General features: G+C 37.7%; 1 protein-coding gene across 1 annotated transcript; it reads left to right on the top strand.

Moving 5' to 3' along the window:
• Positions 1-13624: 13624 nt before the first annotated feature.
• LOC128364911 (transmembrane protein 252-like) lies at positions 13625-14635 on the top strand. The gene is made up of 2 exons (XM_053325531.1): positions 13625-13896; positions 14374-14635. Exons 1-2 carry the CDS (start codon positions 13625-13627, stop codon positions 14633-14635), a joined length of 534 nt encoding a protein of 177 aa, XP_053181506.1.
• The last annotated feature ends 1944 nt before the right edge of the window (positions 14636-16579 follow it).

Raw genomic sequence — 16579 nt, 5'->3', positions numbered from 1 at the left:
GGAAAAAGTGTTAGCTGAAGTAGAATTACTTAATTTGTTGTTTGGTTAGAAATATACTGACAGATATTTTGTCAGTTAGTGTATGTGCATTGGGTGGTAGTGACTGTAAATAACTATGATAGTGTTTCCTAAATGTAGAATCACACATTTGGGGGTCGATCACCGATCAGTGAGTTTCAATAAACCGATCACCGATCCAATCATGTCTTCCTTGTCCACGCTCCGTTTCTAAAACTCGGCATGCTCCTCCTCCTCGGTATAAGAGTAAATGAGACAGATAAAACACAAGCCATCTGCAATCTGTGCAACAGGAGCATATGCAAAAAGTATAAAATGCATAAAATGCAAAATATTGGCCGATCCGATATAGCCGATCAGATCGGCGTAAAGTCTACCAAATTGTTATACTCTTTGTCCTTTTATGTTCTTGCAGCAAGCACATCGTGTATCTTAACACAGCATCATCTTAACCTCAAATTAAGAGCTAAGGGTGGGAGAGACAGGAATGCTGGCCAACAGGTCCTGGTACCTCCAAAGCAACATCAGGACATCCTTGAACAGCAACTCCAGGTGGTTAGTGATGTAGTCTGTGCATTTATGATGATGCAGATAGTTTATTCAACAATTGATAATAACATCTACAACAAGGGCAGGTAGGCTTGTCTTTTCAGACCTTAACACTGTAGTCACCTCACGATAGCTAATCTAGGAGTGCAGATTTCCATCTGCATCAGTTGCCTGGGGCCTGTCAGCATTTTCATTGTAATGGATGGCAGTGAAAAGAAGTCTGAAACCAAAATCCCAATGAAATATCTAATTGAAATTTACTGAGGTCAAGGATTCTTTGAATATAAATCTAACAACAAATGTGATCAAACGTAGCAAAATACACTTGCACACCTGCAAAGCATTCCAGTGATGGAGTAGACCAGATTCTTGGGAACGAACTTCAGAACAAGACTGTGGTATGTTTAAAAGAAGAGGTTTGATACTTTGGGCTCATTTTACTGATGTCCTTTGGAAGGCTTTTCTGGAGGATGATACTGGAGAGCTTCTTGCATGCCTTTGTGCCTTGTGAAAAGACAAGCATATTATTTTTTGAATATAAATCTAACTACAAATGTGAACAGATATAACAAAACACACTTGCACAGCTGCAAAATATTGCAGTGAATAAGTAGACTAGATTCTTGGGACGTAACTTCAGAACAAGGCTGTGGTATACCTGAAAAGATGTTTTTCGAATGTTTTTCTGGAGGATGATACTGGAGAGTTTCTTGCATGCCTTTGTGCCTTTTGAAATGACAAGTATACTATATTCTATGTTGCAGTTGTAAAAACTGGCTTCCACAATCTCCGTCTTAAATAACACATCCATCAAGAATTATGATGGATGTATTTGAAATAACTCAGTAATATATGTGGTGGGGTTCTGTAAATCACAGTTACTTGAATTGAATGATGCAAGTCCTGTTTTTGTGCTGTGCTCACAGGTGATAAGTGAAATTGATATGACAGACACATATTGGACAAGATGCAGAGCATATTTTCACCCATGTTCTATAGCCTACACATTTGTGTTTTGCAGATATTGCAGTGTAGCTATTTAGGCCTATTTGCTTGCAGGTACAGTTTGGATTGTAAGATAGAACTTTTGACATTGTGTTGGGCTTCTTTTGAAAAGAAATTGTAAGTAGCCTAAAAGCCTAGGTTGAAAATTCAGTGATCTTACCATAGTGACAAGTCAGCACATTCAAATGGAGTGCACCCAGCTAATGATCCTTCAAGTGAGTGACTTCACCTACAGCTCATAGAGAGGCTTTGGATCTAAAAAGTACTATGTTTGTTATGCTTCCTAATACAGTGCATACTTGGCTTCAGCCTTTCCTTTTCCTTTTCACCAGTGGGGAGTGAGTGCAGGCAGTTGGGAAATTCATTGCCCTCATGGACATGAATGTTCTGGACATGAATGACTACTGAGGTCCACTTGGCAACCACTTGCGTGACTGTGATGAGGTGGGCAAACGTCACATGTGGTTTATGATTGATGGTTGCTATGCAACCACAGCTTTGCAGTCCCTTTCTTTGCTGAGGCCATCAAATGTCTTGGACACAACAACACACCTCAAATGAAAATATGATGAACATTTAAGTTATTTTCTAAATAAATAAGTATTTAGTTTTTGTTATATATAGGTAATGTAATCATAACATACAGATTTCTCTGCTTTCACTCTTTCACTCAATTGCTGCAGCCACAGTGAGAGTAACCACATCTTGTTGCAGTATGCACCAACATCCACCAGGTGGTACACATGAGCAGACCAGACTGCATCTCAACTATTTCTGTCTCTCTTTTGCACACATGCACACCTATACATATGGATAGTCACTGAGAATTTCATAAAATTTCAAATGACTTTCATTTTATGTGTAATGAATTTGAGACTACATTGATAAAAAAAAAGGAAAAATGATGGCTATGACGACCACATGGTAATTATTGACTACCACAAGAATTCAATTATTATTGGATTATGTATTTGGATAATTCTGGCTTTTATATTTTTTTAGAAGGAAGGGAATTAATATGACAACTACAACACACACCCTTCCACACATACCACAAGTCAGAAGTGTAAAATGTCTGCGCTTTGATTCATGAAGATGGGTTAGGGTTAGTTTTGGCACACGAGAGCCAGTGAGTCTATGGATGCTACCAGTACCTGTTGCAGATCTTTGAGGAGTGAGTGGATTCGTATATCTGTATGCATGTTATTGCACAGCAACAAAAAGGTAATCACACACAAATAAAGCTTCTAAAACAATATTTTTGTCAACTTAAAATAAAATATAATAATGCTTGTCTGTTAAGTCAGAAATTAATGTAATGTGTGGATGAATGAAATATGTGATGTCTGCAAACAAAACCCTAACCCATCTGGCTTGTGGATGCCTAGGAGGAAAGAGGAGAGAGAGAGACCTAAATAGGCTGAGGTCTAAACTACCCAGGTGCAGATACACTCTTAACGTCCTCTCCAATCTCATCCACCAGCACCTGAGTCAGGAAGCCCACATCAACGTATTAGGCGAAAGGCAGAGAGAGGGACATCACAGGTTGAACTGTTTCCTTTTTTCATTTTCTATTTCCAACAGGTGCCTGCTGTAATCAGTGAGGATGAGTCCCTTTATTGAGAGGCATGTGCACATCTTGCATATGCAATACAAGAAGATGCAACCTGAGACCTCCATAGTCAAAGACAGACATGCAGTGAACTTTTGCATGGTAGCACATATGGCATGACAGTGGAGGATGTACTGAAGAAACACCCTTAGGGGTAAGTAATATGAATTATAGTACATTCAGTCAATTTTCAGCTGTTCAAAGTACTAGCACCAGAAGTAAGGGCCAAGGAGCAATTGGATGAATGATGAATGACAGAGCTCTATCAGAGCTGTCAGGACATTTATATTTTAAGTAGCTAAAAGTCACCCTTTGCCAAAAACAGTCCCATTTTGTAACAGACAGCGCCACAGCGGTGCACTTGGACCCAAATGCAGAGACCAAAGGAAACACCAGGGATAAAGAAAAAGGCCTTTAATATTGTAATTGAAGGCAAAACACAGGCTGAGTGAAAACTAAATGCAAGGCTGGACAGAACAGAACACAATAGAGAATGACACTGAGCAGAACAAAAGATCCAACAAACCTGAACTGCCATCCAAGACTTAAATAAAGACAGAACAAATACGTTGATGGGGAACAGGTGACAAGGGCAGGGTGGGAGTTGATTGGTTAGGAGGCCACTGGAGACAGGGCTGACAAGACTGATACATGACAGGTGTGAAGGCTGGGGGAAAAGCACTGAGGGCTGGGCTGGGCTAAAGATCATGGTGCAGGGCAGGTTGGGGAGGAGTGCATGAATACAGAAGGGAACCTTAGCAAACTGAAAATCTAAACCTAGAAAACACTCTAACACAACCCAAATATAAATAAGCAAAACCAAATGACCAGAAGGGCTGAACAACAGAAGTAATAAGACCAGAAACCACAAACTACAAGTCCCTCATAACAATGGTTAATATTTACAAGTGTGTTGGGTGAATGTAAACGTATATGTGCTCAGGGACCTATTTGTTATGGTATCACTCCAGCTGGTGAATGATGAAATCTATGACATCCCCTAGATCAGCATATTCCTTGTGTTTAAGCTGACGCATTTTGAGCAGCCGGATTAAGTGTCTCTTGCTAAGAACTACTCCATGTCTAACCACAAGTGACTTGAGTATGTCATTCATACCCATATTAACATAAAATGAAATCAATTCAAAGTTGTCCATGTTTACAGAGCCTCAGCAACAATCAACAGTATCTTCATGGAAATAATAATTAACTCGTGGCCACGCATTAGTATCTCATGATGGCCATGAGATAATTAACACATGGCCATGCGCTGATTATCTAAAAAAAAATGCCCATGCCCATGAAGCCAACTTTAATATGACTTGGGGACTGAATGACTATAAGTCAACTTTATTTTACATTATACAATATATAAATAAAAATATATAAATATACAACATTATATTAATCTTTCAGACATCCTATGTATCGTAAACATGGGGAACATGTGCTACCTGATAGTGATGACAATGACATGGACAATGACACTGATCTGAACAATGACAATGATATGGACAACATGGATGCACTACTGAGAAATATATAGCTTAATTCTTAAATGTAGAAAAAAAAATCACATCACACAGGCTGTCTAACAGGAAACTGTAAATGACATACATTTTTATTTTGTTTTTTTGAAGAAAAATATGGCATTGTTATCACTTACCATCTTCAAGAAAATGGGCTCATTTTGTAATGTCCTGAGCTAAGAGAGGTGATACTGCCTAATGATTGTTTTGAAAAAGCTTTAGTGGCTGTTACATTGACATACATGTTGAAAGAACATTTTAAGTCAAACTCAAGTTGGTTGAACCTGTGTATTGTGTTACTTCAAGGAACATTCCTCCTTCAAAGTTAATCCACATGCCTTGCGCCTGCATTTCTATGAAGATGAATTTGAAGCCATCAATCCCTTACACTCAAAGTGAACCAAGGTTTGTGCTTTCTATTATACTGTAGGCAATCTTATAGCACACATCGATCAAAACTTAAGCATATCCATCTGGTTCTTTTAGTCTGCAAACATTTGTAAAATGTGGTTTACAAACCATCTTAAAAACCATGTTAGATGATCTTAAAAAACTTGAAAGAGATGGTGAATGTGACAAAAGCATGTCTACTTTACATAATGCATGACTTAATAGAAGGAGTTGTTATGCTCATAGTGAAGCTAGTTTTGTGCCAAGCACACAAACAGACACACAAAACCATACAGGAAATTAATGAAGAACTACAACAAGTAGTGATTGGTCAAAATGTTTAAAAAAACAAACAAACAATCAAAACAATAGACCAGTACAATTTTCTGAGTAAATGAGAGTAATGCAGAACTCTGGGATTACAGGGTCTACCACTCAGAAATGATGTCTGTTTAGGCTTTTGCCTTTTTTAATGGTGTTCCACCTTGTTGCATTTATTGGTATGTGTTCCTGATTGTAATTGCCAAAAAATAAAAAGGGAAAGTCTATTTTAAGCTTACATGTTAGTGAATTTCATACAAAACTTAAGGCTTTCTTTGGGGATGTCATCACTTGGAAATAGCACTATATGATACATCATCACATGTTATGGTGCATGCACTTTGAAGCAAAGCACCAATATTTTAAGACTGTTACAAGTAGCTGCAGAAATCTTATTAATGTAGCAAAAACTTTAAGTGACAGGCACCAGATGTGACAATGCTGGGAGTTTTCCCAAGACAACATTCTTAATGAATCTGAGACGGTGACAGGAACAAGAACAGATACTCCGTATTCATCGCTCCCATTAGATCAACAGAGATGTCTTCCTACTGTACACCGGAGTGAAGGTGCGGTAAGCCTCTTGTCTCAATGCCTTATGATTCCCACCTGCATGAATACAGAGTTAAAGTTGATCCTCAATGGAGTGCAATTAAACCAGGACAAGAAATGGACTTTCAGTTCCTTGATGTGAACAATATTGATGATGAAGTGTATGATATCCTTCACAACATCTGAAACGTTTAAGGGAATTGTGACTTCGAAGTAAGAAAAAAAGGGGGGTTGTGTTTGATTGAATTAATACCTTATAAATCTGACACATTGTAATACATTGATAAATGTGATTTTAAAAAGAGAAATATAAAAATAAATTGTATGACTGAATGGTAAATGTTTAAACTGTAAAAAAGTGTAGAAATGACACATTTAATTTGCTGTATTATTAAAATAAATAAAATATAGCCTACTTCCCTGTGACCTTAGTACAACGAGTGAACGCTGGCGCAACTTGCTGCCGCTGCTCGCCGGTAACTTTTTAACTTTTTAGACTTTTCTGACCCTGTAACTGCCTTCACTGATGTTTAGTTTCTAGCACGAATCAAATTCCAAAACAACAGGTCATACAATTCTGAATGCAATTCAGTAGCATCTTTAATTAGACCCTCTCCACCTGGTAAACACTTGCTTTTTTCAGACTCCTTGCTTCCAGTTTATGAAGCATGTATCATCAGGGTAGTTTTCTCATATTTTAAAAACTATGCTCCCTCTAGAGCTACAAAAGACAACTGTTTTCACTGGCTACTAACCATGCCAAGTAAATGTAAAGTCTAAGAATGTCAGTACTAGACAATTCTACAAAACTTTGGATTCGTTCAAATTCGATTCGTTAAGATATTAATTACAGGCCTGTGATGGGACGCAAATACAGACATACTACACACCCATCCACCTCCACATCCTTACTTTGTGCCTTGCTGCTACATTTACAGCACATGGCATTTTGCATTGTCACAGAGTTGTAGCACTGGAAATAACTCCTAGGATTTTGGTAAAACTAGGAACTAGTAAGTTAAGAACATGTAACTGAATATTGTAAGTACAGCACAAATATGTATACCATCATTGCATGTCAACCAATTATTTCCTCCTACGGCTTACTTCCTGGAAACATGAGACAGACTGAGTGGTAAAGTGAACACAGAAGAAGGCCATGTAGCTCATAGAGATCCTGCTCAGCCACCAAGTCTATCAGTGGGCACGATTACAGAACTTGTGCTGTATCATGACCTAACTGTAAGCACAGACTCAGTGGGGGGGTTGTAGACAGGAATTGTATGACACGCACACACATACAGACACACGCGCTGCCCCCACCCCTCCTAGTGTGCTGCTATATCAGGCAGCCAGGCAGGGAGTCAGGGAGCAGTAACAGGGCTATTAGGACTCCCAGGGACCCTATCGATCTCCTTATTGATCCCCTCCTGCCTCGGCTGGTCCAGACAACTGTAAGGGTTTATACAGCTACTACAGGAAAGAGCAATGGAACACTACAGGCAAGTGCACATGTAACAGCAGAGGATAGACATGACAAAAGCAGTAAGCGAGGAAGCTTTAGTGAGAGACTAGAGGCTGGAGTATCAGTGAGAGTGAAAGAGTGGAAGAAAAGGAAGATTTCAAAAGTTTAAAACCTTATTGTCATTTCTCCCTTCCCTTTCCTGCACTTTCTGTACTTCCTTTCCTTTCTGTGTAACCATGCTGGGATCAACAGCATACAGTCAGTCAGATATATTTGTTATCTGGTTATCTGTAATAGCATCTCCAAAGTGGTGAAATGACACCATAGCTGAAGAGCAAATGAATGGTTTTACAGCATAAAGATGTTATCCAACTCTTGGAACGAAGAAGATTTATAATCTGTGACAAAACAGGAAAAAAAAATCTAAACCACAATCCCCAGTGTGACAGAGCATCATGGATATCAAAACCAGGCAGACTGGAACCTTCATGCTGCTTCCAACTGGATCACATTAAAGTTACATATGTGACTGAGAGAACTGGGATGGATGGATGGATGGATGGATAGATAGATAGATAGATAGATGGATAGATCTCTCATCAAATAGTGTTTACCAAGCAGAGAGCTGCAGGGCTCACTCACTATCCACTGTTCTTGGTGAAAAACACTAATACAATGTCGCCCCCACTGGACCTCTCATGGTACTACTACTACAAATATTAGTCCATCTTGCACGTACTGTACTATATATGCATAAACTGTCCATGTACATATGACACAATCATCTAAACAAACTAATAAATTATATTAACTCTCTCTCTGTGTGCCTTAGGTCCAGAGTTGGGGACCATAAAAAGAGTGAAGTTGTGTACTGCCAAGTGTGTAGTCTAACCCTGAGGTGTATTAATGACAGAGGGGATGGCAGGCACTCATCAGAGTCCAGCTGATTAATAACTGGCCCTTCACACCTTCACTCACAACTAATGGCTCTCTGTCTTACTTTGTCTATAATTATCACTCAATAATGAGGTCTAAAAGAAGACACGGTGTATGTGTGTATATGTGTGAAAGAGCAAGAGAGAAGGACAACTTAATTTGTGGGGTTATAGCCTACACACTAAATGTATTACATGTTTACAGGTTTGCAAGTTTTTCCTTATCATATGGGCTGCATCTAAAGTCCACATTTAATCTTTATAGCATCATTGTGAACAGTTTTAATTGGAACACATTTTTAACAAAGACATAATGTTTTATGAATTATCCAGGGCAACAGGGACATTGTTTCAAAAAATAAAAAATAAATGTTACCATGACCATGAGCCACAACATCCTCAGTGTGAGTCTGACAGGCTCTTGAATAAAGACCTAAAAAGATGTTTAATTGTTCTCTGTTGTACTGGGGTGCAACAGTGACAGACGAAAAATTTGAATAAATGAATGAATGAACGCAAGAGATACAGATGCTTCTATACAAAGCATGAGGAGTGACTGAATGGTTTGATGAGAATGCAAATTATGCAAATCATACCTTATGGCCTTTGCAGACACCAGATCTCAAACTAGTAGAACACTTAGCAGATATTTTGGACCAATAATGATCTTGATCACCATCACAAAAAATCCCAAATGAGTTTGTATCCTTTAGATCAGGGGCAGACAAATAGCGGCCTATGGGCCAGATCTGGCCCTTTAGCACAAATATTTGGATTCTGCTGAGAGCAAAAGTTTTGACTTTGACGCTTTACATCAACAGTTTTTCATAACTTTTCACAAATCTAAGTAACAAAATAAATATAAGCCTTGTGTAAATCCAAATAACACAACCTTAATAGATCTAATACCACACACACGTGTTATTTAAACAGTACATGGTGGTGAAATTAAGTCTAATAAACCTACCAGTTTTAATTTCACGACTTTAGCATATTGGACGACAACAGTTTGTTCTTCACAGACACACAATTAAGTGGCAGTCTAACATAAATGGCATATTGAAACCATTTTTTAAGGCAACAACAGACTTTTCATCAACGATAGACGAAGCAGGCCCTATTTAGTACATCAGAAGCAATGAAGCAATACAGACTTAATTTTGTATGAGTCATTTTAACCAAATGAGAATTAAAACTAATGGGAAACAGGACATCTGCCTTCAGATATAATCCTAGACAGTATTATCAATTGATTTTAGTTTTAAACAAATTAAAATAAATAAACAAGACAAATATGGTGGTGTCTCTACTGCACTGGTTAACAGCCTCCCCAATGAAATATATTAAATGTGGAATTTATGTCAGGAAGTATTGAAACTGTCTTGACAGTTCTTGGTGGCCCAACATCTTGACCATACTTAATGCTGGTTTTTCCTATGATTTATCACCAATGTGGGGAACTGACCCCTCATGCTTTTTGTTCATGTGGCAGTTGCAATGAATGTGTGAAAAAAGGTCACTGTAATCTTCTAGCTACTGTATGCAGCAGCTGTAAACCTCTAATAATACCAGAGATAATGTCAACTAATCTGTTAATGATAGGGACCCTCATAATTTATGTGCATGTGTTTTTGGTCTGATTATGAGGGTCCCTCTCAGGTTTTTTTTTGTGTGTGTCACACAGGTGTATATCAGACCACCAACAGCTTCTTCCAAATCTGGGCACCAAAGGCCCCAAAACAAACCCTCTCATACAATGATTTCATACAAAGAAAACTAGCCCTCAGAGGAAAGGAAGAAAACACTTTGAAATCGGATTTCTCACCAACAGTGGATCTGTTACCGCCTGAAATCCCCATGAGCAGTATTGCATTCCCTGATGAATATTACAACACAGCATAGGTGAACACTGATTATTTGCAGACTATCTTCTATACACAAAGAGCATTTTAAGGGCCATTCTCCTCTTCTCTTGAAAGTCATGCATGCATGCTATCAGTCCTGATGATTTGTGATAACAGCACTCAAGATAGGGTTGTTAGAAAATACACTTCAATAGGGATGTGTTTTTCTAACATTATCATTACAGTATTCAAAATAGACTAAAGTATTGTTTGTCTCACATGGTGTTACAGACTGCTGAATATATAGCTCAGCCACAAAAATTTATAAACTGTTTAACAGTTATATAGTGGCGCTATTAACACTCATTACTTGATAATTTCTCTCTGTTAGGGAGCCGATATCTGACCTGGGCATCAGACAAAGTGGTGTGTTAACGTGTTGGAAAAAACATTGTTGTGGTGCAATATCTAGATACTACCCAGGCTGGGCTCAAGGGATTAACTCTATACCGATAAGACCGATAAGAGTCATAAAACTATCCCACTCTCAGAGTGCTAGTAAGAGCTCTGATAGCTGTGCTGCATTCACAAGTATGGGGATGAATTTCATTCATACCATCCTAGAATAGCTTGCTGTGCCATTCATAATGAAGTGACTTATTAGAAAGCTGACCAATAAACAAAGTGCAAGGTGCACAGTGGAGACCAAGGCATTAGAGATGGAAAATTACAAGTTATGCAAGAGATAGTTATGCTATCTTTGATCTAGCTCTGTATTCCCACACTTCATGAAGGGGACATGTTATTTAAAGAAAACATTTTGTTTTTACAGCAATTCACACAACATTACCACTGTGCAAATAATGATTGGTCTGATTTTTTCCTAGATGCAATTGAAGCACCTGCACCAGCCTCAGTAGCACTGAGAGATATTTTGTGCATATGCAAATAAAAACAATGCAAAAGCCTTGCTGAAGAGGATAATATTGAAAATGCTGACAGAAAACTTGTAAATGTAAGAATTGGTGTTTTCTTAGGACATTACTTTGTTCCAAGTGAGATGCACAACAGCATAGTTTATTATTCAGCTTAATGTAACAAGTAAGTCATGTTTCCACAGTCAAGAATGGTTGCACATCACAGGTTTTAATGACAATCAAGGTCAAAGTGCATGAAAAGCATTCAAGGCTATCATTCATTGAACAGGATTTACATAATCTTAGATATGAGAAGAGAGAGCAAGAACAAAAGAAAAGATTCAAATAGAATAAAAGAGAAACTGACTACATTAATGTGTATAGAATTCAACAAAACATATATATATATATTATCCAATTACAGGCACTTGAAGAGTTTTTCCCTGATTTAATAGTGTGAATTAATCCAACACATGTATATTTATTACATTAAATAAAATTTGCAAAGAAACAGGATCATGTGAATGATAATGATACATGCACAATGGTCAGAGAAGATGATAAATATCTTTATTTTCCGATGGTGCTGATTTTATTTTATTTGTGCAATGTCATACTGTGTACGAATGAACCACTCCTGAAGGCTCCTGAAAACAGGTTTATGGAAAGACTACCTTGTGACTGTGGTGTGATAAAGCTCACGTAAACTGTTTTGACAAAAATGTTGTGCAATACTGAAACATTTTATCAGCATGTACTGTCTCATACCCTGGGAACACTGCCAGCTGTGTAGTTGGTGCCGATGACTACCATCAATTTAACAAGCATCAAATAAAAAAATTTACTTGTATACATGGGCATGTCTATATCACTTGCTTAAAGTCTACTCAAATATGCTTCCTTCTGTTGTGTGCATGAAACACCTGCTTTAGTCAAGTGTTGAAATCTATCAACCTCATTTGTAAATGATAGTTTTTTTCAGTTTTGTGGCCAAACTAACATTTTTGAACGCCTGGTGCTGTGGATGCAATTAGGTGAGAAGTGGGTAAACTTTGTCAAAAAAACAACAAAGCATGCATGAAGGTCAAATATATATAATATAGTTAGATGCAAATTTGAACATATGCTAATTTACAAAGGTTTTTGCAATTTATTGCCATATCTTTCAAAATAATATGAAAAATATTGTGGCCGACAAAAAGTATATTCTGCATCATCAAATACAGGAATTTCTGGACTGTTTCTTCATTTGTGCTGCTTGAAACAAGCATATTCGGGAAGTAACACCTGACTTAATCATCCACTCATTCATACCTGTAATTGTGGTCATCAGGGCACATGACAAGTCAGCAGTAAACCAGCCTCATTCTTTCCTGTTTCTCTGGAACAGGTTTGTCTTTCACCTTGTTGTTTTTTAGCTGAAACTGTGGATTCAAGTGCAATTTCAAACTTGTTACTCACTGAAATTACAATCTAAGGCTAAAAAAAGTAAACTTTTAAATATAATAAAATAATTTAAATTAACATGATTTTAGCACTGGTATTGATTAGACTATTTCCATTCTAGGTATTCTGAACTCCTTATATAACATTTTTTGAAAGGAACTACCCAGAAGTTATTTATTTGTGTAGCAATGCGTCTTTCTTACATCTTTAATCATCTGTGGACCCAAATTTCACAACAGAAGAGGCCTTTAGCCCCACTCCTGACACTCCTAATAGTAGAAACCTTGGCACAGAACATTTATAAGAATTATATAAACATTCATGAGTAGAGCCTGGTGTGCAAACAGATAATGATTACAACTGTTGAAAATATTGTACATTAATAAGCACTTATGTGTCTTTATCTGTGTCCAACTACACTATAATGTGTTGTATAAACCATTTATACACATTATTACAGTGTTTATGCTAAATAGGAAGATTAGTATACAATGTTACTGAGAGATGTTTTCCTGATTCATTTACAGCTAAACACCTGAAACTAATTCACAAATTTAGGTTGACAGTCAAATCCATTTCTAGGCAATCTGAAGAATTTATTGAATGTGTGAACCATCAATTTCAGTCAATTGTAATAGATTATCAGCTCTTGACTCAAATAGTCTTCTCTTTCTTCCTTGCTGCAGTATCTGCTCTATCTCTCTCATCATTCTGACCTCAGATTAATACTGTGTTAATATACAACTGAGGAGGCAGGAAAATCCCAGCCACCTCCCCTTTTGTCTGCAGAGGCAAAAACACTGTCAAAGACTCACACACCTTCAACTGCAGCTAATTTGTTGGTACTCAAACTTGGTGAGAGGATTTATATACACTATAGGCAAGTCTGACATGGTCTCTTCTGAACAGGCACTAAACCAATCAAACTACAAGACTTCTACTACTACTAACCTCCTGTCTGATACCAGTATAATCAGAAAAAAGAGGAAAACTGCATCTGGAAAATCCAATAAAGACAACAACAAGTGAGGTAAATGAATCATGAATGTGAAGAACCACATATGTTCTCTGGTCCGTATGGTCCTGCCTGGCATCGGATTTGCATTGATATGCATGGGGGCCTACCTGGTGTCCGTGGAGAACGACTCAGAGAACACTTGGAGCCTCATCCCTTCATATATCATGATTGTGACCGGCTTCCTTGTGGTCCTCGTTGGGGTCTTCTGGACCATCTGCCACAGCATAAAGAGCAAGCTACCCCTAACCCAGAGAGGTGGACCCCAACAGCATTTCCAGGTTTATACCATTGAAAGGTAAGACTGCTGGTACCATCCATTAAAAATGAATATTATGTGAACAACAGCAAAAGGCAAATTTATATCATTGCCTGCATTTATGGATAATGAATAATGGCAATAATAGAAATGTGAATAATTACAATGATGAAACAGCTTACTTAAACTTTTAAACTTTTTTTTACCTGGTTCTGTTAAAACAATTAGCTTTTTTGTAATTTAAATACTTTAGGAAAATACTTACTATAACATCAGTTGTAAATGTAAAACACATCAGTTATACTTCCTCTCCAAAAGAGAGGAAGAAGAACTGTTTGCTTTTTGTCTAAGCATCAGGTCACTACAAATAGAAATTCTCCCATATACATTTTTATGTATTACACTTTATTTCAACTATTATTCTCTTTTATATTGTGCCTTTTTAACATCTGGCTAGGGGCATAATAAAGCTTAGCTAAACTAAAACTACTGTTTTTTTCTCCCCTGTCTTTTTAGACCCAGCTCCTTCCCTCCATCTTATGAGGAGTCCCAGGGCAGCCATATCTCTTTGGATACAGTCCCTGAGTTTGTGGTCATGAGTGAAGAGGGGGTGCATGTAGTGATAAACATGGCTCCTCCGCTCTACAGCCAGGACAGCTCAGAGGTCCCAGACTGCACATGGAGCTGGGAGCAGCCTCCAAGTTACAGTCAGGTGGCTCAAATGCTGCAGGAACAGGTGGATGCAGAAGAGCAGATAGAAACTTTGTCTGGACGCTGATGGAAAAGACAATTTTGACTAACAGGTTGAGCTAAAAGGGAGGAATGCCGATTTGAGATGGACATGACTTCCTAAATAAACTAAGAAAGAAATTCCAGAAAAGTGGGAGATGCCTTCAAATGTGGTTGGATCACTCAGCAGCCAAATGATGGACAACAGTAACGTGTTGACATCATTTTTGTGCCTTGAATCCAAACCTCTGAACTCTAATGTCTGAGCTGACCCTATGTCCACAGGCCTTTTGCAGCCTGAAGGTATTTACAGGTACAGAAGAACTGCCTGTTGGGTTAAATAGTGGTTTTGTGTTGGTTTCCTAAAGCATGGAGAGGCACCACGTTTGAGTTACTGAACTACTTGGTAGTGTGATACAGTATTAATGTGGTTGGATCCATGGACATTTGGATCAATACAGAGCACTGTCACTTTTGCTGTACCTCCAGTTTATGTACTGTTATATTTGTTCACAAGTAACATTAAATACAGCTGTGTGCACGGAATTGAATGTCCCTGTTTCAGGGTGATTTGTAATATGAAATAAAAATATAAAGTTGCCTATGCTGCACTGTGTTATATACTATATTGCAAACACATTTTCTGTGTGCAAACCTCTGGGAGATTTGTTTACACTGCAAAAAGACAAAACCTTTTCCTCTTTTCATTTTCAAAAGATACAGAAATCAAAGGGACATTTGACACCTAATTGCAGCCTAATTGTATTTCAAAGTTTGTTTGTATGTAACCAATACAACTTGGCTAAACTGACTATATTTTGGATTAATTCTAATTGAAAATAATCTTTCTTGATTGTGCCACAACAATTATGAAACTCAATTACAAGCATTAAATAAATAAGTTAAATAAGAGAAGACAGTGGGACAATACGCCAAAAATGTCCCCAGGCAGACTGAAACCAGAAATACTGTATTTTGATCACATGGCAACCACAGGAGATTTATGCCTAATAAGATTTTTTAAGTTACTTGTAGCTGTGTCAGTGGTTCATTTAGTATATTATAATACTAGTGCACTTTGTATCTTGAGCTAATAACATCTTTGGCTCAGAACAATTGATTGACTGTTCAGTTTGTGCTGAACCTGACACCTCAGTTGAATAGTTCACCACCATTAAATTGCTGGTGGGGCAACAAAGTTCTGTAACTTGTTTTGCAGCTTATTTGTTTTCATAAACAAATTAAAACAGCAGTACTTGGCACTATCTTAATTCACCACCCATCACACACCCATCTACAGTATTTGATATTAGACCCTGACATAAATTCCAGTTAAAACATAAACCATTGCCTTAGCAAGTGATAAACTATTATTGATCCTCACACATGCTCTGAAATAACCCCTGACATTATAAAACAGTTGGATGGAGCAATAACCTGTATTGGCTGACAGGTAATGTCTGGCTGACTGAGTGAACATATCCTTGCGGATATCCACTGGCACATCCTCAACTCATAATGACGGCAATCAGTGTGTTTATGAGTTTCTGCTCTCAGTGTCCCATTCAGGCTGTATAAAGATCAACCCTCTCCCTTTCTTATCTCATCACAACAGCTTCAACACATTTCACACTCGGTTCAAAAGCAGGTGCTGTGCTCGACAAATAAAGACCCTCTTTACCTCCAGGATGTTCAATCAGTGCATGATATATAGTATCTGCGCAGCGTGGTGCTGTTAATTATGAAAAATGTGTTTAATTAAAATCCAAAAACGCCTCAGGGCAACATACAGTATCTCACTCTGATGTATTTTTACTTGTCCCCATTATACATGTCCAAGTCAATTAAAAAAAGCCAAGTGCTACACACAAAAAAGTTTATTTGGATAAAAAAAAGAAGGAATAATATATTCAAATATGTTTGCATAGCATTCCCAAAGGCCTAAACTGACAAATTAAAGAAAAAATAGGCCAAATAACACATCATTCTAAAA

Source organism: Scomber japonicus, chromosome 9 (assembly GCF_027409825.1).
Source record: "Scomber japonicus isolate fScoJap1 chromosome 9, fScoJap1.pri, whole genome shotgun sequence".
Taxonomy (NCBI): Eukaryota; Metazoa; Chordata; class Actinopteri; order Scombriformes; family Scombridae; genus Scomber; species Scomber japonicus.
Note: the sequence above shows the minus strand (reverse complement) of the source record. Positions and strands in the feature narration are given on the sequence as shown.

Coding starts and splice junctions, on each gene's coding strand:
- LOC128364911 (XM_053325531.1), top strand. CDS start 13,625: ATGAATGTGAAGAACCACATATGTTCTCTGGTCCGTATGGTCCTGCCT. Junction 13,897..14,373: donor CAGGTTTATACCATTGAAAG/GTAAGACTGCTG, acceptor CTGTCTTTTTAG/ACCCAGCTCCTTCCCTCCAT.